Consider the following 24,896-nt stretch of genomic DNA (forward strand, 5'->3'; position numbering starts at 1 on the left):
GTTAACAGAAAAATCATGCAGAAAAAAAGAGTTTCCACATATCTCCCTGCAGCCATTGTTGATGCCTTGCATTAGTGTGTGACATTTGTCACAATTGATGGAAGAATATTGTTATAAATGTACTGTTTGCTATAGTCCATGGTTTATATTAGATTTCCATGTTTGTGTTGTACTGTCCTATGTTTTCTCACTTGTTCTGTTTTAAATGTTTATTCTAGTAACATATATTCAACCTAAAATGTCCCCTTCCTAAAAACATTCAAATATAAAATTGAGTGCCGTATTCACTTTCACGATGTTGTCCCACCATCATCACTGTCCTTTTTTTTAGTTCATTTTCAAGTTTAGATTTTATTTCCTTCTTCTCATCCACGTTGGTTTAATTTTATTTTTCAAATACCTTGAACATTAACGTGTCTAAAAGTAAAAAACACACATAAAGTCATATTCAGAGGTACCACTCTTTCCTGTGTACCTTCCCTCTTCCCCTCTATCCCTTGTAGATAACCAGCTTCCTTGTTTTCAGGTTTATTCTCCCTATAATTCTTTATGTTTTCTTTTTTTTTATTTTTATTTTTTTTTTATTAACGGAAAGAAAAAAAAAAAGAAATTAACACAACATTTAGAAATGATACCATTCTACATATGCACTCAGTAATTCTTAACATCATCACATAGATGCATGATCATTGTTTCTTAGTACATTTGCATCGGTTTAGAGGAACTAGCAACACAACAGAAAAAGATATAAAATGTTAATATAAAGAAAAGAAATAAAAGTAGTAGTAATAGTAAAAAACAACAACAACAAACAAACCAACAAGCAAACAAAAACAAAAAAAACCCTATAGCTCAGATGCAGCTTCATTCAGTATTTTAACATGATTACTTTACAATTAGGTATTATTGTGCTGTCCATTTTTGAGTTTTTGTATCTAGTCCTGTTGCACAGTCTGTATCCCTTCAGCTTCAATTACCCATTGTCTTACCCTGTTTCTAACTCCTGCTGAACTCTGTTACCAATGACATATTTCAAGTTTATTCTCGAATGTCCGTTCACATCAGTGGGACCATACAGTATTTGTCCTTTAGTTTTTGGCTGGATTCACTCAGCATAATATTCTCTAGGTCCATCCATGTTATTACATGGTTCATAGGTTTATCTTGTCTTAAAGCTGCATAATATTCCATCGTATGTATATAACACAGTTCGTTTAGCCACTCTTCTGTTGATGGAGATTTTGGCTGTTTCCATCTCTTTGCAATTGTAAATAATGCTGCTATAAACATTGGTGTGCAAATGTCCGTTTGTGTCTTTGCCCTTAAGTCCTTTGAGTAGATACCTAGCAATGGTATTGCTGGGTCGTATGGCAATTCTATATTCAGCTTTTTGAGGAACCGCCAAACTGCCTTCCACAGTGGTTGCACCCTTTGACATTCCCACCAACAGTGGATAAGTGTGCCTCTTTCTCCGCATCCTCTCCAGCACTTGTCATTTTCTGTTTTGTTGATAATGGCCATTCTGGTGGGTGTGAGATGATATCTCATTGTGGTTTTGATTTGCATTTCTCTAATGGCCAGGGACATTGAGCATCTCTTCATGTGCCTCTTGGCCATCCGTATTTCTTCTTCTGGTAGGTGTCTGTTTAAGTCTTTTTCCCATTTTGTAATTGGGTTGGCTGTCTTTTTGTTGTTGAGTTGAATAATCTCTTTATAAATTCTGGATACTAGACCTTTATCTGATATGTCGTTTCCAAATATTGTCTCCCATTGTGTAGGCTGTCTTTCTACTTTCTTGATGAAGTTCTCTGATGCACAAAAGTGTTTAATTTTGAGGAGCTCCCATTTATTTATTTCCTTCTTCAGTGTTCTTGCTTTAGGTTTAAGGTCCATAAAACCACCTCCAGTTGTAAGATCCATAAGATATCTCCCAACATTTTCCTCTAACTGTTTTATGGTCTTAGACCTAATGTTTAGATCTTTGATCCATTTTGAGTTAACTTTTGTATAGGGTGTGAGAGATGGGTCTTTTTTCATTCTTTTGCATATGGATATCCAGTTCTCTAGGCACCATTTATTGAAGAGACTGCTCTGTCCCAGGTGAGTTGGCTTGACTGCCTTATCAAAGATCAAATGTCCATAGATGAGAGGGTCTATATCTGAGCACTCTATTCGATTCCATTGGTCGATATATCTATCTTTATGCCAATACCATGCTGTTTTGACCACTGTGGCTTCATAATATGCCTTAAAGTCATGTAGCGCGAGACCTCCAGCTTCGTTTTTTTTCCTCAAGATGTTTTTAGCAATTCGGGGCACCCTGCCCTTCCAGATAAATTTGCTTATTGGTTTTTCTATTTCTGAAAAATAAGTTGTTGGGATTTTGATTGGTATTGCATTGAATCTGTAAATCAATTTAGGTAGGATTGACATCTTAACTATATTTAGTCTTCCAATCCATGAACACGGTATGCCCTTCCATCTATTTAGGTCTTCTGTGATTTCTTTTAACAGTTTTTTGTAGTTTTCTTTATATAGGTTTTTTGTCTCTTTGGTTAAATTTATTCCTAGGTATTTTATTCTTTTAGTTGTGATTGTAAATGGGATTCGTTTCTTGATTTCCGCCAAAGCTTGTTCATTACTAGTGTATAGAAAAGCTACAGATTTTTGAATGTTGATCTTGTAGCCTGCTACTTTGCTGTACTCATTTATTAGCTCTAGTAATTTTGTTGTGGATTTTTCTGGGTTTTCTACATATAGTATCATATCGTCTGCAAACAGTGATAGTTTTACTTCTTCCTTTCCAATTTTGATGCCTTGTATTTCTTTTTCTTGCCTAATTGCTCTGGCTAGAACTTCCAACACAATGTTGAATAATAGTGGTGATAGTGGACATCCTTGTCTTGTTCCTGATCTTAGGGGGAAAGTTTTCAATTTTTCCCCATTGAGGATGATATTTGCTGTGGGTTTTTCATATATTCCCTCTATCATTTTAAGGAAGTTCCCTTGTATTCCTATCTTTTGAAGTGTTTTCAGCAGGAAAGGATGTTGAATCTTGTCAAATGCCTTCTCTGCATCAATTGAGATGATCATGTGATTTTTCTGCTTTGATTTGTTGATTTGGTGTATTACATTAATTGATTTTCTTATGTTGAACCATCCTTGCATACCTGGGATGAATCCTACTTGGTCATGATGTATAATTCTTTTAATGTGTTGTAGGATACGATTTGCTAGAATTTTATTGAGGATTTTTGCATCTGTATTCATTAGAGAGATTGGTCTGTAGTTTTCTTTTCTTGTAATATCTTTGCCTGGTTTTGGTATGAGGGTGATGTTGGCTTCATAGAATGAATTAGGTAGTTTTCCCTCCACTTCGATTATGTTGAAGAGTTTGAGGAGAGTAGGTAGTAATTCTTTCTGGAATGTTTGATAGAATTCACATGTGAAGCCATCTGGTCCTGGACTTTTCTTTTTAGGGAGCTTTTGAATAACTAATTCAATCTCTTTACTTGTGATTGGTTTGTTGAGGTCGTCTATTTCTTCTTGAGTCAAAGTTGGTTGTTCATGTCTTTCCAGGAACCTGTCCATTTCTTCTAAATTGTTGTATTTATTAGCGTAAAGTTGTTCATAGTATCCTGTTATTACCTCCTTTATTTCTGTGAGGTCAGTAGTTATGTCTCCTCTTTCATTTCTGATCTTATTTATTTGCATCCTCTCTCTTCTTCTTTTTGTCAATCTTGCTAAGGGCCCATCAATCTTGTTGATTTTCTCATAGAACCAACTTCTGGTCTTATTGATTTTCTCTATTGTTTTCATGTTTTCAATTTCATTTATTTCTGCTCTAATCTTTGTTATTTCTTTCCTTTTGCTTGCTTTGGGATTAGTTTGCTGTTCTTTCTCCAGTTCTTCCAAGTGGACAGTTAATTCCTGCATTTTTGCCTTTTCTTCTTTTCTGATAAAGGCATTTAGGGCAATAAATTTCCCTCTTAGCACTGCCTTTGCTGCGTCCCATAAGTTTTGATATGTTGTATCTTCATTTTCATTTGCCTCTAGGTATTTACTAATTTCTCTTGCAATTTCTTCTTTGACCCACTTGTTGTTTAAGAGTGTGTTGTTGAGCCTCCATGTATTTATGAATTTTCTGGCCCTCCGCCTATTATTGATTTCCAACTTCATTCCTTTATGATCTGAGAAAGTGTTGTGTATGATTTCAATCTTTTTAAATTTGTTAAGACTTGCTTTGTGACCCAGCATATGGTCTATCTTTGAGAATGATCCATGAGCACTTGAAAAAAAGGTGTATCCTGCTGTTGTGGGATGTAATGTCCTATAAATGTCTGTTAAGTCAAGTTCATTTATAGTAATATTCAGGTTCTCTATTTCTTTATTGATCCTCTGTGTAGATGTTCTGTCCATTGATGAGAGTGGTGAATTGAAGTCTCCAACTATTATGGTATATGTGTCTATTTCCCTCTTCATTGTTTGCAGTGTATTCCTCACGTATTTTGGGGCATTCTGGTTCAGTGCATAAATATTTATGATTGTTATGTCTTCTTGCTTAATTGTTCCTTTTAATAGTATATAGTGTCCTTCTTTGTCTCTTTTAACTGTTTTACATTTGAAGTCTAATTTGTTGGATATTAGTACAGCCACTCCTGCTCTTTTCTGGTTGTTGTTTGCATGAAATATCTTTTCCCAACCTTTCACTTTCAACCTATATTTATCTTTGGGTCTAAGATGTGTTTCCTGTAGACAGCATATAGAAGGATCCTGTTTTTTAATCCATTCTGCCAGTCTATGTCTTTTAATTGGAAAATTCAGTCCATTGACATTTAGAGTTATTACTGTTTGGATAATATTTTCCTCTACCATTTTGCCTTTTGTATTATATATATCATATCTGACTTTCCTTCTTTCTACACTTTTCTCCATGTCTCTCTCTTCTGTCTTTTTGTATCTGACTCTAGTGCTTCCTTTAGTATTTCTTGCAGAGCTGGTCTCTTGGTCACAAATTCTCTTAGTGACTTTTTGTCTGAGAATGTTTTAATTTCTCCCTCATTTTTGAAGGACAATTTTGCTGGATATAGGAGTCTTGGCTGGCAGTTTTTCTCTTTTAGTAACTTAAATATATCATCCCACTGTCTTCTAGCTTCCATGGTTTCTGCTGAGAAATCTACACATAGTCTTATTGGGTTTCCCTTGTATTTGACGGATTGTTTTTCTCTCGCTGCCTTCAAGATCCTCTCTTTCTCTTTGACCTCTGACATTCTAACTAGTAAGTGTCTTGGGGAACGCCTATTTGTGTCTAATCTCTTTGGGGTGCGCTGCACTTCTTGGATCTGTAATTTTAGGTCTTTCATAAGAGTTGGCAAATTTTCAGTGATAATTTCTTCCATTAGTTTTTCTCCCCCTTTTCCCTTCTCTTCTCCTTCTGGGATACCCACTACACGTATATTTGTATGGTTCACATTGTCCTTGAGTTCCCTGATACCTTGTTCAAATTTTTCCATTCTTTTCCGGATAGTTTCTGTTTCTTTTTGGAATTCAGATGTTTCATCCTCCAAATCACTAATTCTATCTTCTGTTTCTTTAAATCTGTCATTGTAGGTATCCATTTTTTTTTCCATCTTTTCTACTTTATCTTTCACTTCCATAAGTTCTGTGATTTGTTTTTTCAGTTTTTCTATTTCTTCTTTATGTTCAGCCCATGTCTTCTTCATGTCCTCCCTCAATTTATCGATTTCATTTTTGAAGAGGTTTTCCATTTCTGTTCGTATATTCAGCATTAGTTGTTTCAGCTCCTGTATCTCATTTGAACTATTGGTTTCTTCATTTGACTGGGCCATATGTTCAATTTTCTGAGCGTGATCCGTTATCTTCTGCTGGCATCTGGGCATTTAGTCAGATTTTCCCGGGTGTTCGACCCCACAGGTTGAAAGATTTTTCTGCGCAATCTCTGGGTTCTGTTCTTCCTATCCTGCCCAGTAGGTGGCGCTCGTGGCACACGCCTGTCTGTGGGTTCCACCAGTGAAATTTGCTGTGGGTCCCTCAACTCTGGAAAACTCTCGCCGTAGGGGAGGTTCGGCAACCGAAGCGTCTTGGAAGAATGCCAGCCGGCCCGGGGTTCCAAACGCGGGGAGGGTCGCCGGCCGTCGCAGCACAGGAGAGCGTCCGGCCAAATTAGCCAGTCGGCCCGGGGCACCAAGCCTGGCGGTAGGGCGCCAGCTGTCGCAGCCCGGGAGAGTACACTGTTCCCAGCCGACGGGGGAGTCATGTGTTTGGAAGGGATCCCCCGGTCACTGTTCTCCGCAGTCTGGGGATTTCCGACCCAACTATCTCAGTTGTTCCGGGGGGCCTCGTGTGGTGGGGGCACCAGCCGCCGCGGCCTAAGGGGACCGCCTGTCCAATTCTACCAGCTGGCCCAGGAAGGTGGAAGGGAGGGACTCCGGTCGCTTGCCGTCCCACCCAGGAAAGCCCGTGCCCCTTGGTGATCTCACTGGAGCTGGTTCTCCCAGATAGTCAGCCGTTCCAGGATGGGGTACGCTGTCCCTTTGATCTCCCTCGTGGTTCCGGGAGCTGCTCTGTATTATCTCCACTCCCCCAGTAGCTGTTCTGGAGGAGGAAAGGTGAGGGCGGCAAAGCTGTCGAGGCTGGTGGTGGAGGAGCACGGTGAAGGCGGGGGAAGAGGGCACCGTGGTGGTTGGAGAGCAGCCGGAGCAGGAGGGGGAAGAGAGGGGAGAAGGAGGTCGGGCGGCTCGGCTGCTGCGGGGCTTGGGCGCCGCGCGGCGGGCCGGCGGAGAAAGAGAGGGGAGAAGGAGGTCGGGCGGCTCGGCTGCTGCGGGGCTTGGGCGCCGCGCGGCGGGCTGGCGGAGAAAGAGAGGGGAGAAGGAGGTCGGGTGGCTCGGCTGCTGCGGGGCTTGGGCGCCGCGCCTCTTTATGTTTTCTTATTTTCCCTTCTTTTTTACACAAAACATAGTATAACATATAATCTCTTTTGCACTTTTCACTGAAAATTACTTTCTGGCAATCACTGTCATCAGTTATGTGAGATCTTCTTTCTTTACAGTTGCAGATACTTCATTGTATGGGCATGGAGTTCATTCTGCCATGCTCCTATGCTTAGACATTTAGGTGGTTTCCAATATCCAATAATATTGCAATTACAGATAACTCTCCAATTATTAAACCTCTGCACATGTGTTTTGGTATCGTCAGAGGAGTATTTTCAGAGTAAATTCCTATAAGTGGGATTACTGGGTAAAAGGATAAATGTATACAAAATTTGTTGCATATTAACAAATTCCCCCACAGGGAAGTTGCACCATTTTGCACTCTCACCACACCTTGCAAAGAGAGTATATTGTCAGGGTTTTGAATTTTGCCAATCTGACAGATGAGAAATGCCATCTTATTCAAGATCTAATTTACATTTCTATGTAAGTGAATTTGAACATTTTTCCCATATATTTAGGAGTCATGCTGATAGCTCTTTTTGTGAACTTTCTGTTTCTGTTTATGTCTTTATTTCTATGAGTAACTTTGACCCCATTTTCAAATCTTTATATATTAGGGACAGTAGTCATTTATCTGTGATATCTGTTGCAAATATGTTCTCTTAGTTTACCATTTGTGACTTGTCTTATGGTGATTTTTTGCTGTGCAAAGGTTTTTGTTTGTATGTTTGTTTTTATTTTTACGTAGTCAAATCTATCAGCCTTTTCTATTATTGTGTCGGGAATTTTAGTTATGGTTAGAAAGACTTTCCCTACAATCAGCTGAAATTCACCCATGAATTTTCCTAGTGCTTACTTAATTTTAGTTTTTATAATTGAATCTTTCATCAATTTGGACTGTCTTCTTGAATTTGGTGTGAAGAATGGACCTAATTTTATCTTTTTTTTTCCCCAAAAGTTTTCCCATGTCTCATTACCATTTATAAAAAGATCATTTCTCTCTTTTTCTCTGTGACTGAGATAAAATCTTTATCATGTATTTGATTTCTATTTATAATTGGGATTCTCACTGAACTTCATTCTATTCCATTTGCCTGTTTGGGTGTTCATGAAGCAGTCTTACACTTTTCTAGTTATAGAGGCTTTGATAGCATATTTTAATATCTAGTGGGGCTAGTCCCTCCTCATAGCTCTTCCTTTTCTCTGTTTTCATAGCTATTCATGAAAGATAATTTTTCCTTGGGAATTATAGGATCAACTTCTCCAGCTCCATAAAAAAGTTCCTTGGAATTTTTCTTCTCATCACTTTAAATTTATAATGTTACTTAGAAGTAAAATATTCATATTGAGAATTTCTAACCAAAATCAAAGGACATCTTTTCAAAAGTTTACTTTTGTGTATTTTAGGAGTATTCTATAGTTTTCTTTATATGGATCTTGAACACTTCTTATTGTCTTTCTTTTTATTTTATATTTTATATGTAAATGAGGTTTTATCATTCATTGCATATCCTAGCTAGTGAATAGTATATGCTGTTGATTTTAGCATGTTAATTTTATATCTTGGTGGCTTGCTAATTTAGTATCATGTCACCAGAAAATGGGATAATTTTATTACTTCTTTATAATTCTTATGTCTCTAATTGTTTTCTCTAGGCTAATGCATTGGTTCCAGAAAAATATTAAATAATAGTAAACTTAATAAGCATCCTTATATTTATTTTCCTAGCCTCAGTGGAAATGCATCTAGGATTTTTTTTCCCTGTGACTTCAGAGGCTGGTTTAGGGTTGAGGTATGCATTAGTTTGCTATGGTTGCTATAATAAATCACCACAAATAACAACTTGAAACCACACGACTTTGTTATTTTACAGTTCCAGATGTCAGAAATCTGAAATGGTTCTCCCTGGGATAAAAGAAAGGTTGTTCAGTGTTGTGATCTTTCTGGAGGCTCTTGGGGAGAATCTGTCATCTTGTGGTTTCCAGCTCCTACAGTCTCATGACCCCTTCCTCTCTCTTCAAAGCCAGCTGCTTAGCATCGTCAAATCTCTCTCTCGTTCTGACCCTCATTCTTCTGCCCCCCCCTTTCACTTATGAAGGAACTTACATTTAAATCAGGCCCACATGGATAATCCAGGATAGTCTTCCCGTCCATGTAAGGTAACATGAAGATTCTGAAGAGTAGGACATGGACATCTTTCAATGCCATTAATCTGCCAACCACTATAAATATCCACACGCATATACATGTGTGTACAGATGAATGTATGCGTGGTATACAGAAATATCTATATCTATCTCTATATCATTTATTAAAATTTATCTGTCAATAGAGTCAGAGAGAGATTTGAAGATGTGTCATATAAAGTGCCAGCTTTTGTCTCTTATAACAGGATTGTAACACCTGCTTTCTTGTGGTTTCCATTTACTGTTAAATCTTTTCCAGTCCTTTATTTTTAGTCTTTTTTAGTCACTGCATTTTAGTTGTGTTTCTTTTATTCAGTATCAGCATAGAATTGAGTTTTACTTTATGAGTTAATGTGAACTTTTGATTTATTTTAATAAATGAATTAAGCTTATTCATATTTGCTAATATGACTGCCATGTTTGGTTTCAGTTCTGACATATTATCTTAAATTGTAATCACAGTATATATAAGGTTGTATTTATTATGTTTGTTTGCTCTTGGCTTTTTAATTTTTTGTTTTTGGCATTTAGGAATGCTAGTATTTTTATTTTAAGGGCTATCTTTGCATCAATACTTTCTATAATGCCTTTAATTTATTCTCTTTTCTAACCTAACCCTATTATCATTTATTATGTCAGTTTTAAATGGCTCTCACCTATTACCTATAATCTTTTTCTGCTTTCCCCTTTTAATCTCCTTTCTCCTAATTTTAGAAGAATTATTTTTACTTTGTCAGAAAATGCAATACATATATATTATTATTCTGCCATGAATCTACCTTCAGGTTAATTTAACTCTATTTTTATGAAATTCTTAGGTTCAGTTCTTTTGCCAAAGCTTCTTCTTTAGTTTTGACATTTTGGGGAGTGGGGATATAGTTTTGAGCACCAGATTGTTCCAGTGTTTTGATTTCCTTTTTCAGGATCACAGTTATAGGTATGTTGTAACTCCCTTCTAGACAACTACTTACACTGACCCAGGTTCTTTCTTTATCTCCTGTTATTTCTCTTTGTAGTCCCCTACTTTCCTTCAGTGTCTTTAAGTTTTCATTTTGCTCTGTTATTTCTTAAGTATCTTGTAAATTAATATTTACTTCTAATATTTCTTTTTACTTTTTGAGTTCTTTTGACTTGCATTTGATTTCTTCCTGGGGTTATTTTACCCATATCTGTTCTTAATTTTGTATTTATGATTCAAGGCAGATATTTTTTGTTTCCCCAGTTAAACATCTGAGGACATTTGCTGCAGTTTGGAGTGTTGTGGTACAGTTTTTTTTTTCAACTTAGGAGTTTGGGGAGATTTTATATTAGCAGAAAATCTTTTTACATTTTCTGATTTTTCCCTGTTATTTTGTATGAGTGTGATCTTCTTTATTTCTATTCTTATTTGATTCATGAATGGGATTCTTATTTCAAAAACACCTTCTCTGTCAGTTCTGTCCTCTTTTGTGCAGTTGAATTTATGGATGTTGGTTGGTAGCTGTGTTGGGGCAAGATTTGATGTGCCTTGTTTCTCCTTTGTTTCTACAGGATTTTGAATTTCCCCTTCTACTTCCTTCTGACCTTTCACTGCCTCTCTAAATATATTTATCGCCCAAAAGAATGCTTCTTCAAAACTGCCACTTTAGGTCTGTATCTGTGCTCTGAATTACCAAGTTCTGATCTGTATTCTCTGTTTTTCAGTTATTGGTGAACTTTTTCTTTTTTGTGTGTGCTTAATCTAAGTCTTTTACTCTACTGTACTCCTTTTCATGTAGTCTCTTAGGACTTTCCTTCCAAACTCGCCACACCCACCAGAAAACATCTGAAAGTGGTCAGTGCAAACTCTGTTAGAATTTTCCTATCCGAATTATATATAATTTGAAGCATGTGTGAGTTTGTGTGTTCTCTGTTTCTAGTAATGGTGAAGGTAAAGGCAATTGTGGTTTTATTTGCTCTCATATTTGATGTATTTTCTTCAAGATAGAGAGAAAAGGTGTGGGGAAGATTCAGAGTTAAGCAACTATCGTTGTCCTCTAAATTTAGAGTCAGGACAGACTTTTTCTTTCCATTACTATTCTGGTGTCTTACAAATTTGAGCCTGTTTTACATGCAGTGTTCTCACATGGACAAACCATAATATAGTTTTGATCTAAAAGGTCTTGGTAGTTGTATAATTTTGTCATATACACATTAGAAAATCACTTAATTTCTCTGGGCCTCAGTTTCCTTCTCTGTAAAATGAAGGTAGTGACCTAGACCTTCAGACGATTGCTTGGTAATTCTTCTGTCTCTAACCTTTTATAGACACACATCCAATCATATACCCACATATTACTCCTAGTATTCTGTCTAAAAAAATCGAAGAAGATAATAATCTGTTTTATTCTGATACTTGCACTACATTTTAAATCTCTGTTGAATAATATTTTCTAGTAACGGCAAATGATCTTAGTACTAAAAACATTCTATTTTGATATAGCATCATTCTCAAGGATATTCCTTTTCAAGAATTTAATATCTGAGTGTATCTGTGTGTGCTTATCTCTATATCTGTAGAGCAATTTTTCTATTCCACAGTAGCAACTGGAAACATTTTAAAATAAAATTTCCTACTGCTATTTTATCTTCACTGCATGATATTTAGTATTTTGTTTACCTATATGAAAGTTTGAAATTGCATAAAGCATAATAAGAAATTAAGAGGCATGTTAATAGTTCAGTTTTATATTATCAAGAATTAGAAAAATGTCACACATCTCAAGTTGTGGTCCACATTAGTAGAAAATGCTAGCTTGAGGTGAACATCATCTTTGCCACCCCAGAGATAGTGGCTCTTTTTATTTTGTATCAGGTTATTCATGAGTATTTGAATAAGAGCTACATTTACAAATATAAAAATGTTTTTATAAAATAGTGGAATACATATTTTTATTATTATTCAGAAAGGATAGTATAGAGAAAAAGAAACTGAGCTAAAATTTCTCAATAGTTCTTTACATTTTATCTTAGTAATTTTAAATTACTTTTTACGTTTTTGAAACCATCTCTTAGATAACACTTTCTAAACTCTTAAATGTCTTTATTTGCTGAAGCTTACTTTGCAGTATGCAGCTATTCTCACTTCTTGGTCTAATTTTCTAACAGGAATTTCACATAGACCTCACTCTGTATACATTTTCCATCTTCAAGTTATCATTATCATCTTTTTTTTTTCAGATAGCCCCATTAGTTCAATTTGTGGCAGAAAAATTCTACTGGTTTGAAGTCAGAATCATTAAATGAAATAGCATGCATCCCATGTGATTTCCCAAATCTATTCTCTTTTTAATTCATCTCAGTTCTGGTTCATTTATCTTCATTTCTCCACTCACATTTTATCCCTTGGTGTTATTTTCATGATGTAATGTTGCAATCGTTCTCTACGCTAGAATCTGTAAACTCTAGAGGTAACTGTTCTCCTGTTTTTATGCTATCATTTGGGCAAGCTACTACCATATGGACGTTAGTGCTTTTGCAAAATAATTAGAGTAACTGTACTTTCGGATGGCCCACTGTTTTATTAAGAGATTTTAAAGTGTTTTCTTAGTTGCAATCTCACCTCTATAAAAGCAAGCTTTTTAATAGTAAAACATGTTTTTGAGGTAGTAAATTCTATAAAGAATTATGACATAAAAGAACAAGATTATTAGAAATGGAAATACTTTCACAATTGGGTAGTTTACGTATATATTTTAATTACTTTTCTTCCTTGTGTAGAGTAGATTTAATTGCCTAGTAAATGTTGATGTTAGATTGGATTTTATGGGGCTTCAGCAAAACCCTGTTAAATATGTTTTCAGGTTTCCAGTTAAACATGGTGAACTGAACACAGTTTTTTATTTCTGGTACCTGTTGGAACGCTACTGTTGGAACCCCACTTACGATAGTAAAAGAATAGACAAGGTATAAATTCTTGAGAGCAAGTATAGTGAGAAAGGATATGACAACTGTAGAAAAAGGTCAACAGATTTGGGAATCTGGAAAGCAGATGGATAAGTAATAATTTGCTAAATAGCATGGAGAAAACTGAATGTTATCCTGAAGTTGCAAGACTGCAAAAAGCAAACCAATTTGCATGGCACATCTGTACCAGAGACAAAGCTGTATGTTCATCCCATTTTTCCATTTCCACAGCACACAAGAAGACATTTCCTGTCCGCAGTATATTTGGACCATTTGACTGAGATCTGGTCCATGGAATGTTGGCTAGAAGTAATTCAAGTCTTTTCTAGACCACATCTTAAATAAATCCAAACCCTCTTTCCTTTCCAAAGATAAAATTGGAAGCCGCATATTCTAGCTGGTGAGTCTATAAGATGGACATAGCCGGGGTCCTTAAGTCTTCAATTAGCAGAGAGGCCTATAAGATAACTGAATAAGCTGCATCAAACTTTATCTGGAAGCATATAATGAATACTTATCTCGTTAAACCATTGAAATTTCAGAGTTTTTCACTATAGTATAGCCTATTTTGTTCTAAACCAAGAATCTTTGAAGGCTCAGTTGTTTATAGGTATGACATAACTCTAAGTACAGACTATTCAAAGGGGCTAAGGATTACCCCCTCACCTTTGGAAGATAGTGTAGATGTAAAACATTATACTGAAAATATGTGGATTAATATTTTCAAATATTACAAAGCATGCTTCCATAATTTGTAAGCATGTCCTGCCAGCTCTTTTTATTCAATTCAGCTTTCACAAACCCAGCACACAGGAGGCAAGAGATAGATGAACTCCTGTTTTAGGGAATAGGCAAGCTAAAGAGTAAAGACTGATGGAAGCCAGTATTTGAGGGTCTTTTAGTAATGCCAAGAATCACCAGATCTTTGCACTAAGTCCAGTTTGAGCCATGAAGACCAAAATAAACTGAAATAAGGAACTCAGAATACAATGAGATAATGTAGTGAGCAAGAAATAAAAGCATGTTTTTATGGCATTGGGATGGGGAGAAATTTTAAGTTTTGCATAACAATCACAAACCATAAAGGAAAGATTAACAACCAACAGAGTATTTGTGTACCACAAAAATGCACCACAACCAAAATTAAAAATCAAACTATGGGGAAAATATGTGGAATGTATAGAACCAACAATGGTCTACTATCCAGAATCTATCTATGCATCTCTCTCTGGGTATGAGAATATGAATCACTGTTTATCATCATTTATATATGTATGTATCTGTGGGTTTGTGAATGTACTATAATTAAATAGCAAAAAAGAGAGCTCAATAGAAAAACAGGTTTATTAGTTTCTTATTGATTCTGTAACAAATCATAGCAAATGCAGAGGCTAAAAGCAGCACACATTTATTATCTTACAGTTCTGGAGGCCAGAAGTCTAAAATGGATCAACAGGGCTTGCTTTGTTCTAGAGGCTCTAGAAAAGAATGCATTCCCTTGCCTTTTCCAGCATCTAGAGGCTTCCACATTCCTTGGCTCATTGGCATTGTATTATTCTAAACTTCTGCTTACATTGCCACATGTTCTTCTCTGTGCTGAGCCTCCCTCTCATAAATCCCTTATAATATTGGGCTCACCTGGATAATCCAGAATCTCTGCATCTCAAGATCCTTAATTTAGTCACATCTGCAAAGCTCCTTTTGACATGTAAGCAAGTATAATTATGGGTTCTAGGAATGTGACAGATTCTGGAGATCATCATGTGGATACTTTAGTCAACCTACCACAATGGGCAAACAGAATGAATGGCCAATTCACAGGGCGAAATTTTGACATCTCAGTGAAGACGTGCAAAGAGCATAAAACTCAGTGCTAAACTGGAAGATACAGACACACTTGCTCAACAATTTTAGTAAAAATATTCTGATAATACCAAGTATTGTGATTATATTGAAAAGGAGAAATACCACAGTGCCTAGTATATTTGATTATATAATTATTTATGACCCAATTGTAGGCAAAAATCCTAGGGTAAACCTCTCTCAGTGTGTAACATGTAGAGATGTGTACAAGAAGTTTCAATGCATCATCCTGTGGAATTGCAAGAAATTGAACAAAACGAAAAGGTCCACAAATCAGACCTCCATAAATTGCCATGTACTTGTGTATAGTCATATTATTCAGCAGAAAAATGAATCAACTCTATATTTATCAACATGAATAGATCTAGTAATACTATTAAGTGGGACAAATAATTTCTACAGGGATATGTATAACAAAACAACAGTGCTTGCTGGAGTTCAGAAGTTCTACTTTAGACCATTAGTTCCCAACTAATTATGGCTTGCGTGACCCCATTTTCTTTCCTCTCTGAGTGACAAGACCTTCAGCTCCTTCTCGGCTGCTCTCCTTCCCTCTCCTGGGGGTCATGGTAGAGCATGCAGGCCTTTTACTGGTTCCCAGGATAAGTTGACTCAGCGAACACTACTCTAGAGCAGCCTCTGCTGCGGCTTTGGGAAGTGCTCATTTAGGTTCTTTGTGGATGCCTCACGAGGCAGCCTAGGCAATTTTCAAAAAAAAAAAACAATATTTAGGTAAACATTTGAAAAATATGCAAGATGATGCTATATGCTATTGCTATTTATGAATGTATAGTATACAAACATGATATGGAATAAAACTAATCAACTACAGGACAGTGGCCGTGTCTACAGAGCGAGAGCTGGAACTGGGGTTGTAAAGGACACAAGGGATTTCACCTTAATTTGTAATTTTGTATTTATTTTTTAAACTCTGAAGCAATTTTTTCCATGGTTAATAAGGTATTGAGATGTTTATTATATTACTCTGTTTCTCTGTATTTTTATAATGTTTAGTATTGTGCTAAAGCAATAACTGAAGTGCTAATGAACTGGGGGTACATTTCTGTTTATTTTTATTTTTCAAGAGTTTCTGCCCTTATTTTGAAAGTAAAGAGGCTCTTACATTTCCAGTATAAGTAAGAATTTCTAGAGTAAATTTTAGTTTCAAAAATTTCCTTTACTATTGAGTGCCTGTGAAATAATTTACAAATGACACAGTGCCCTTTAAATGTGGAGGTACAATTATCAAAGCATCTCTTTTTTAAAAGACAAACCAACAGTATATGTCTGTTTCATTAAATAGGTCCACGAACTTCTGTGAAAAGATTGATTACCATTTTGGATTGCCATTCTCTTGTCAGGCACTTTAATTTTATTTGGTGATTCCACCTACACTAACTGTTAAGACCTCTTTTCAGGGTGAACAGAGCACATTTTATTATTCTTTTCTCCTGCAGATAATGAAACTGACCGCCCAAGACATTAAGGTCCTACTAATTTACTGTGATGGAAAATTCAGGACCCAAACATTTCTGATTCATAATCCAGTGCTTCTCCCACTAACCCAGTAAGATGCAGTTTCACTAATCAAATTAGACCAGGCCCTGATGTGAAACATTTGGCTATGATAATGATGATGATGATGATGTCAAATCATGAAATAAGATGACTTGCCAGTTCCCTGAAAATTTAGCAGTTGACTTTTGTGAGCCAGTACCAGCCAGGTCCAGCATATCCTTGATTCTCACTCCACAAGTTATTTCAAGACTTTGACTATACCAGTCCCCTGACTTAGAATAGTCTTCTCTGTGTACTTGAGATGCTTCCATTAATCTTTTAAAATGAAACTCAGATGCCCTGTTCTCTAACTGCCTGCCTTCCCAGGGAGTCCACCAATGCCTTATCATTATAAATGCTTTTCTGTTGAGTTCATCACAATTACTCTTATTGTTCATTTTTCTGTTTCCCAATTAGATTGTTAGTACTGGATAGCACCTGAATTTTGCAGGTGAGGAAATTGATACTCAGACCCTAACAGTGTAGGAAAACATAATCAACATCACATTTTAAAAATAGCCCAGTATTCAAAAGCATGGATAGAGTCATAATCTAAAGCTTACATTTACCTTTGTTCAACCTTAAACAAATTATTTAACGTCCCTGAGTCTTAGGTTTTCTCATCTTCAAAATGAGAAACGTGAAAGAAATCTTTCAAAACGTGTCTGTGAAACCCAGCTCAGTGTATGGCACCTGGTAATTGACAAGTGGCAATTGTAGGCCATATCATAAGTGAACGTCTACTAGAATAATCTCCATTATTTCTAAAAACTGCTTTGGACAAGGTATAAGGCAGAACCACCTTACATATATGTCTTTCTAGAGCAAAACAGCTTCACTGTCTCTGATGAAATAGAATGCTTCTTAAAATGATATGTCCTTCAATATGTTATCATGGTGCTTTTAACATTTTAAAAATCATCCTATTTGAAAACTTGAACCAGATTTCGATTCTTTTTTTCTCATAGTGGGTACTTTATGCAGTAGGTACTTCATTATGCTGGTTGCATCCGTTTAAATCAATGACCTCCTGTTTTCTGCTTCTGTTCCTTCAGCCTTTGCATGCAAGACTCCTTCCCTTTGACGGTTCAGTCCTGCGTCATGCCGAAAGACTGTGCAACCACCGAGTGGTCCTCCTGGAGCCCCTGCTCCAAGACATGTCGTTCAGGGAATCTCTCCCCAGGATTTAGGAGCAGGAGCCGAAACGTGAAGCACATTGCTGTTGGCGGTGGAAAGGAATGTCCTGAACTTCTTGAGAAAGAAGCCTGCATTGTTGAGGGAGAGCTTTTGCAGCCATGTCCCAGGTATTGTGCATTTTTTAGTGTGAGGATTTAATGTTATATATTACTGTGTATGTAATCATGGGGATATTAATAATAAAAACAGTACCTGATTTACATTCACCGAGTCTTTACTCAGTATAGAATTTCCAAATTAGGCAGGATAGGGCAGTGGATTAAGGTTCTGGGATTTGGTGCCTTTGGAACTCCCTGGGTTCAAGTTGTGGCTTTCGAATTATGTGAACTTCAGCAAATTACCTAGTCTCCTGTGCCTTAGTTTCCTCATCTGCTAGCCTAGTGCTTGCCATATAATAAATGCTACAAAATGTTAGCTGTTGTTACCTGGCATATCCTATTTAACTTTTGTTAACCTAAGAAGACATTCATATTATCCTCATTGTGCAGATGCTCAGAGAGATTAAATAATTCCTGAGTTCACATTGCTAATGTGTGGCCAACTTCCATTTCTCACCCAATTCTGTCTCCAAGTCTCTTAGCTATTCGGTGGCATGATCTCTACTCCAGGGTCCCTAGGGAGAGAGAGTGTATTAGAAAAATGGATTTTTAAATGTCTTAGTATTGTTTGTATTTTGTCTGGCTATAAAGCCCCTGGCAAAGATCTACAGTGTATTTTCTTCTGGGTTTTTGGCTCATGATGGGCCCAATCTGAAAATTATAAAAGTGGGTTTTTTGAGGCTGGCTGTTTATAAGTCTGTAGAGAATGCATTGGTGGTAATGCTGACACGACTGCTGCCTGAACTGTGTCTGTCAGATCTGTATCTACTTTAGATAAACATTTTCTAGTAGTTTCTTACAGTCTCTAAGATTTGAGAACCATTTCCACAGTGAAAAATAGCATGAGGCGAAAATTAGCTTTTTATAGAAATTGATCACCTGGGGATGTGTCAAGAGGTATGGTGACTCAGCAGGTGGTCTTGATGGGAAGAAAAGGCCAAGAGGCTTGACTGCTCTTTAGGCCTAAAGGAATGTGTGGATATTGGGAGAAGTGGGGAGCTGGTTAGAGAGGCAGAGTTTCTCGTGTCCCATCCTTACCCACATACTCCCCCATCATGCCTTTGGAATCAGTGTTGATTGAACACGCTGCTTACATACTACTCATTCATTTTTCACTAAGATGACCCTTTGGTTTTATCATTCCTTGGCTCAAAAGCCCAGGAGGTTCCTGTGGCTTATGATCTTTTATCTATTAACTCATATTATGGATCTCACTGAATCCTTCCTATTTGAGTTGATTATGTATGCATTCTTTCAAAACACTAATTTTGGGGCAAAGCAGGGACTTGGAAATGGCATAACCCTGGGGTTTCTGTCCCTTTTGAAGACAGATAGACCTGGATTGAAATTGTGTCCCATCACTATCACTCACTAGCTGTGTGACCTTGGACATGCCTTACCAACTTTCTCAGCCCTCAATAATAATTAATACAGGCTCCACTGCAAGTTGAAAAGCTCCATACCAGGAAGTAAAATGTGTGCCCAGCACAAGAGCTCCTACATGGAATGGGGCCATTATTGTTGCTATTTGAAGTGGCACTTCCTCCCACAAGGAGAATTCCTAGTTCCTTGGAAGGCGTACTATAGTTATTCATCGGGTTAGAAATTTAATTCATCTGGGTAATTTGGAGATCATCCCCTTTATCTATGGAAAATTCTCAATGGTAGGCAGGAGGAAATAGGATCTGGGTTAAATGATTATTAACTAGACTTTGGTGCCTTTTTCTTTTATTGCTGCCATGGAACATCTGGTGAACTCTTTCCAATATTTTCAGTAGTTTGTTGATTTATAGGCATCCTACTGTTTTCCCTCTTCTTTTCTTTTGTTAATAACTATTACAGTTCTCTTGGAAGTCAGGGTGTTGCCTTATAGATGATGCTTAGAAAGTTCAGCTGTATACATTTGTTAAATAATACCTACCTTTTATCAAGTTACCTACTGTGGGTCAATAAGTATATTAGAAATTTTGTAAAGATTATTAGAGTAATGGAGTTTATCTTCCAAATGGGACACTTTTAAGAGGGAAAAACGTGTAAAATTCCATTGTTGAAGTTCAAATTCAGGTCTGTTCAACTCCAAAATCAATGTTCTTTCTATTATATCACACTGATTCTCATAATAATCCTAGTAGATACACACATATATATACACACACACACACATATCCTCTAAAATATATTTATGTATGTGTATATACACATATATATTATATTAATATATAGCATGGCTTTTCTCAACAAGATAAGTGAAGTGATAATAATTCAGGATGTGTCTGAGGTAAAATTTCTGTATTGCCCTTCATTTGATTGAGTTTTAATGTATGAAAATAGGGGCTGACAAGTTTTATTGGAGATGAATCTGGCCCTTTGGTTTGGCTGTTTGAAAATGTTGCTGTTTGACTTTCTTTTTTAATTTTCTCAAATGTTGAATTTGTAGGAAATAGGAGTTTTGGAGAACCCACTGAAATACCAACCAACATTCCCTAGGGATAATCATGTGTGAACTAATGAATCCACTTGATTGTGGGAAGGAGAATGCATTAATTGCAACATATAGCAACAGAATTAACACTGGCTATTTGGTTTTGTCTGAATTCAATGCTGGGGCCTCTACCACAGGAAAGCATCAAGACAGTGTACCAACTTTTGTTTCTAGTTGACATTAGTGATAGAAATTTATTGTGACCAAGGGGAATGGAAACAAACTATTAAGGAACAAAAATGTCCGCTTCTGTTTTCCCAGAATTCATCCTGAGCAACTCATATTCATCAAGCAATTTGATTCACTCTATTTCTCCCTGACAGGAAAATGTACATTTCTGTGACTCTTCATAGTTGCTTTTTAAAGAAAAAAGTTCTCTTAAGAATGAGTGTTTGTCTTCTGTCTTTCCACCATCTTTGCTATAGGAGATGTAATCATTTATTCAGTGAGTATATGTTGAGCTCTTGCTATATGCCCAGCAGTAAGTTAGCATTTGGTATATTTCAGTTAAGTAGAATAGACAAATTTCTCCGCATCCACGGGGCTTATATTTTAGTGGAGATACAAACTCTAAATAAATATAATATATAAAGTACACTATATAGTTTGTTTATGTACTGTGGAAATAAATAAAAAAAAAATAGAGTAAGGTAAGAGTGGGGCTTTGGAGATGCTGTGAAGGGGCCAGACAGGTTGCAGAATTGTACACGGTCATCTGAGAAGTTTCATTTGAAAATGCAAAATTGATGTGGGAGGGGTACTTGAAGGAAGTGAGGAAGTTAGCTATGCAAATAATTGGGGGAAGAATATACCAAGAAGGATATAGCTAGAGGAGTATTCTAGGCCCTGGATATTTATATTGCTAAAAAAAAAAAAAATTACTTGTTTTTCAGTTGCAAAGCTTTGGCATCTAAGGTATCATTCTCTTCACCAGCTGGCTCCATTGAGCATTTTTAGCTCTAAACCCCGTGAGTGCCAGTCCCCAAGATGTAATTACATGAAAGGAATTGTGACCTAGAAGATCCCATTCCAGAACTGTTCCTTTCAAAGTTGCCTTGGGGTCCTAAGTTAACTTAAAAGGAGACAGAGTCTGGTTTACGCTATGCTTATTTGGGAAATTTTAGAACAGTGTGGAGGTTAGCATTGTGATGCCTCACGTTTGTTTCAAAGGTGTCAGTTTTTATCAAGGTACATTTAGAGCCCCAAATACCCCTTTTTCAAGCCTTACACAGTTTTCTTGTAATTCTGCATGCACCCCACCACCTTACACAGCGTAACACTAAGTGTTATATTATGGAGTGGAGATAGAAGCTAGAGAGATAGGATGAATGTACTTATGACTTGCTACTATATTTTTGTTTTTGATGTGGTTATCTCCTATCTTATTGGGCTTCATGACTTTAGGCATTATGCTATCACTCCTGCTCAAGACAGTCTAAGAAAAGGGTTTTCGAAGATACTTTAGCACTTGCTTTCTATTCTTTGTCTGGAATAACATCTAATATATTAGATCCTAAATCCCAACTAAGGGGAAGGTAAAAAACATTCTGAGACCATAAAGAAACACAGAAGAAACAGGGGCTAAAGTATTTGTAACTGCTCAGTGTCAGAGAGCTGAGACATGTCCTAGTTCTAGAATAGCTAAAACTCTAAAACCCTTGTGCTTCAGTAAGAAATCATCATCCTGTAGCACATACAATATTGAGATATGTCAACTACAGCCATCCTTATTGGATGTGCCACCTAAGACTCCTCCCAGCAACTTCCTTCACTTCACCAGGAAGCAACCAGTTTTCATGAGAATATGGCTGTTCTTGCTATTGAATAATCATTTAAATTTGAAATTGAACATAAGGCACTGTTAAATGGTAAATAAAATTCTTAAGATGATCTAAAGCAGAAGCTGCTTGGCTGATAGTATTATATAGGCTTTTTAAAATATTACTGCACATGAAAGCCAATTTGTAAAACATCATTTCAGTACTCTGGTCTGGCACTGAACAGGTGGGCTCTTTTAATTTGTCTTTACTTTACTTCTGGTATGTATGAATTTATCCTTATTATGGATAGAGAGTCTTCATGAAAGTCTACCACTGGAAAATTATGCTGAAAAATGTCTCCTGCAGACCACCTTGATTTGTTTATAAAAACATCTCCCCAAGACCAGCCTGGTTTTCCCTAACATCTCTTTGAGGCACTGACTCAATTTTAGATTTCCTAGATAAAATTTTTTTTCCATGAGAAAACTCTTGAGATTGAGTTGATGGATTTTTTAGATGAATTTTGAAGCTAGGGATGGAGCCAAAGAAAACAATAGTGGATAAAAGCTTGGCCTGGTTGTTTGCTTCCCTTCCCCATTGGGTTGGAGTGAGTTCTGGGATTGATGTGCTGTGAAGAGATATTTGTTCAATACCTGCTTGGACCTGTCACAGTGCTAGTTACTGGACAAGTCAGAAAACTATAAACTGTCAGTCCATGTTCACTTAGTTTATTCATTTTCATAAACTCTTATATATATACTCTTGTAATATATACTCTTTCAAAACTATTGTATCTAGAGCATTGTAACATGTCCTTTAAGAATGTTTAATACTTGTTGATGTTCCCACACATCACCCCCATACCTTTGAATGTGGCCTTTTTGGTTTTTTCCCCTATACTTTGAAGAAAGCACCTAGATACATTCCTGGCTCATAATAGTTGCTCAGTAAACATTGGCTAAATGAAAGAATGAATGAAACTTCAAGTGTAGAGCAGTTCCAGAGCAATATTATACACAGAGTACTTTATTCTATGCATAAACTTATTATATAGTGTGTGTGTGACAGATTCAAAGGCATTTCTTATAAAGAGCAGCTGTAAGGGGCATCTTTAAGGAGATGAAATAAGGACACCTACCAAAAAGGATGAGCTCATCAACCCTACTGTGACCCTCAATGGCCGCTATACTCCTGCTAACATTTTGTGTGTTTTTTCCAGATGAGAACTCTCTGTTATGATTAGCTGTAAGAGTAGCTACCAAGAGTGAGGAATGAGATCACAATCTAAATTTGTAAAATTTGGAATCTAAAAATTAGATTCTATTCGGCTTCCCAAGTAGATAGTACACGTCTCCTACCATATCTTTTGTATCTTCTCCTATTGATTTTCTACCAAAGCACCTAACAGCTTACACATAGTAGAAGCTGAATAAATGGCTGTCAAGTGAATTAGTGGATACTGTCAGGAAGGTTTTTTTTTTTTATCATTTTAATTAGGTAGCTTTTCTGCTGCTTTTGAGAAGCAAAGGAGTAATGACCTGGAACCAAAACTTAGGAAAATGTTTTAGAAAAGAAACACCTCTTTTAAAACAATTTGCAAATTGTTTCAACAAAACGGAGCTGATATGTTTTATTGAGGCCGTCTTTCACTGGTGTATTTGGTGTCATGAGTCCCTGTCGTGCCACTTTATTTTAAGATCTCTTGGACTAATGATTATGTTCCTCAGTTAGTATAAGAAAGTCAACGTACTGCTAAGTGCCATGCATAGTGGTAGAAGTCTATTAATAATACATATGTAGAGTTTGGCAAGCAAAGCTATCTGCTGAAGAGCAAAGAGCTTTGTATTTCAGAGTAGCTTTCCATAATCAATAGTCTCACTCTTATCCAATAAAAAATTACTAGAGCATAAAATGTATAAAGCTTGAACAGTTCCCTTTATCTTGCTTGTCTGTTCAGCAAAAATGACAAGTTAATTCTTTTCTAAATGCATTTACAGCTTTAAAATGACAACAGACACTATCATAAATTAGTTATGCTGCAGTACACTGATTTTTAATATACGCACACATTTAATTTTGAAAACCTTGCGTTAGGGTTTTAATTTCAAGAGTGTTTGCAAATCTATAAGTGCTCAGTCAAAACATGGCCATTAACTAGTGCAATTATTCTTTCAATCTGTCATCATTACAACAGTAAGATTCTATTCCATGTCGCTTTGCTTTAAATCTAAACCTTTTGAAGAAGAAGAAAAGAAATTCATGTGCTGTAAGCAATTCTGAGCCTTACAAAAGTGACAAAGCTGACTTCCAAAGGGCAGGGTTGCTGTAAAACTGTGATGGTCCTGGCATCTGATTGCTATTAGAATTATTTTATGTCACATTAGTAGAATGGAAGACATTAAAAAAATAGTCACTAAATGTGCCTGCTTTTCTAATTTCACCTTTGGTGATTTAAGATGTCTCTCTTCTTTGCCTCATGGCAGTGAATTCTTTGCTCTTTGTGCCCCTTCCCTCCTTTAATCCAGAGAATAGTTTGATTGCAGGGTTCCTTGGTTTGGACAACATTAGTCTTAAGAAGACAAGTTGGCTTCCTATGATTTAATTTCAAGACCTTGAGTAGGCTTCCCTAATCCAAAATTTGTCTCCTTGATGGCAACATGTTCCACAGTTAGAAGATCCCTTTTCCCGGACTTAATGTTAGCTTATTATAAACTGCAAATACCTCTTGGAAATAATAACACATCAACATGTTTCTTAACTTTGTACCTTATGTAGCAACATTTATTAGACTGTTTCCCTAAGAATAGACATCCTTTTAGGGAAATCGTAGGGAAATATGACGAAATTGGGCAATGAGTTTCAGGCGTGGAGA

At 36.5% G+C, this 24,896-nt stretch overlaps 1 protein-coding gene across 1 annotated transcript in view; it reads left to right on the forward strand.

Moving 5' to 3' along the window:
- The window catches only part of THSD7B (thrombospondin type 1 domain containing 7B), a 535,886-nt gene that overhangs the window by 3,901 nt on the left and 507,089 nt on the right, over window positions 1-24,896 (forward strand). The window contains exon 2 of the mRNA XM_077151771.1: window positions 17,543-17,791. Coding sequence (XP_077007886.1) covers window positions 17,543-17,791 — 249 coding nt within the window. The remainder of the gene's footprint in view (window positions 1-17,542; window positions 17,792-24,896) is intronic.

Source organism: Tamandua tetradactyla, chromosome 3 (genome assembly GCF_023851605.1).
Source record: "Tamandua tetradactyla isolate mTamTet1 chromosome 3, mTamTet1.pri, whole genome shotgun sequence".
NCBI classification, from domain to species: domain Eukaryota; kingdom Metazoa; phylum Chordata; class Mammalia; order Pilosa; family Myrmecophagidae; genus Tamandua; species Tamandua tetradactyla.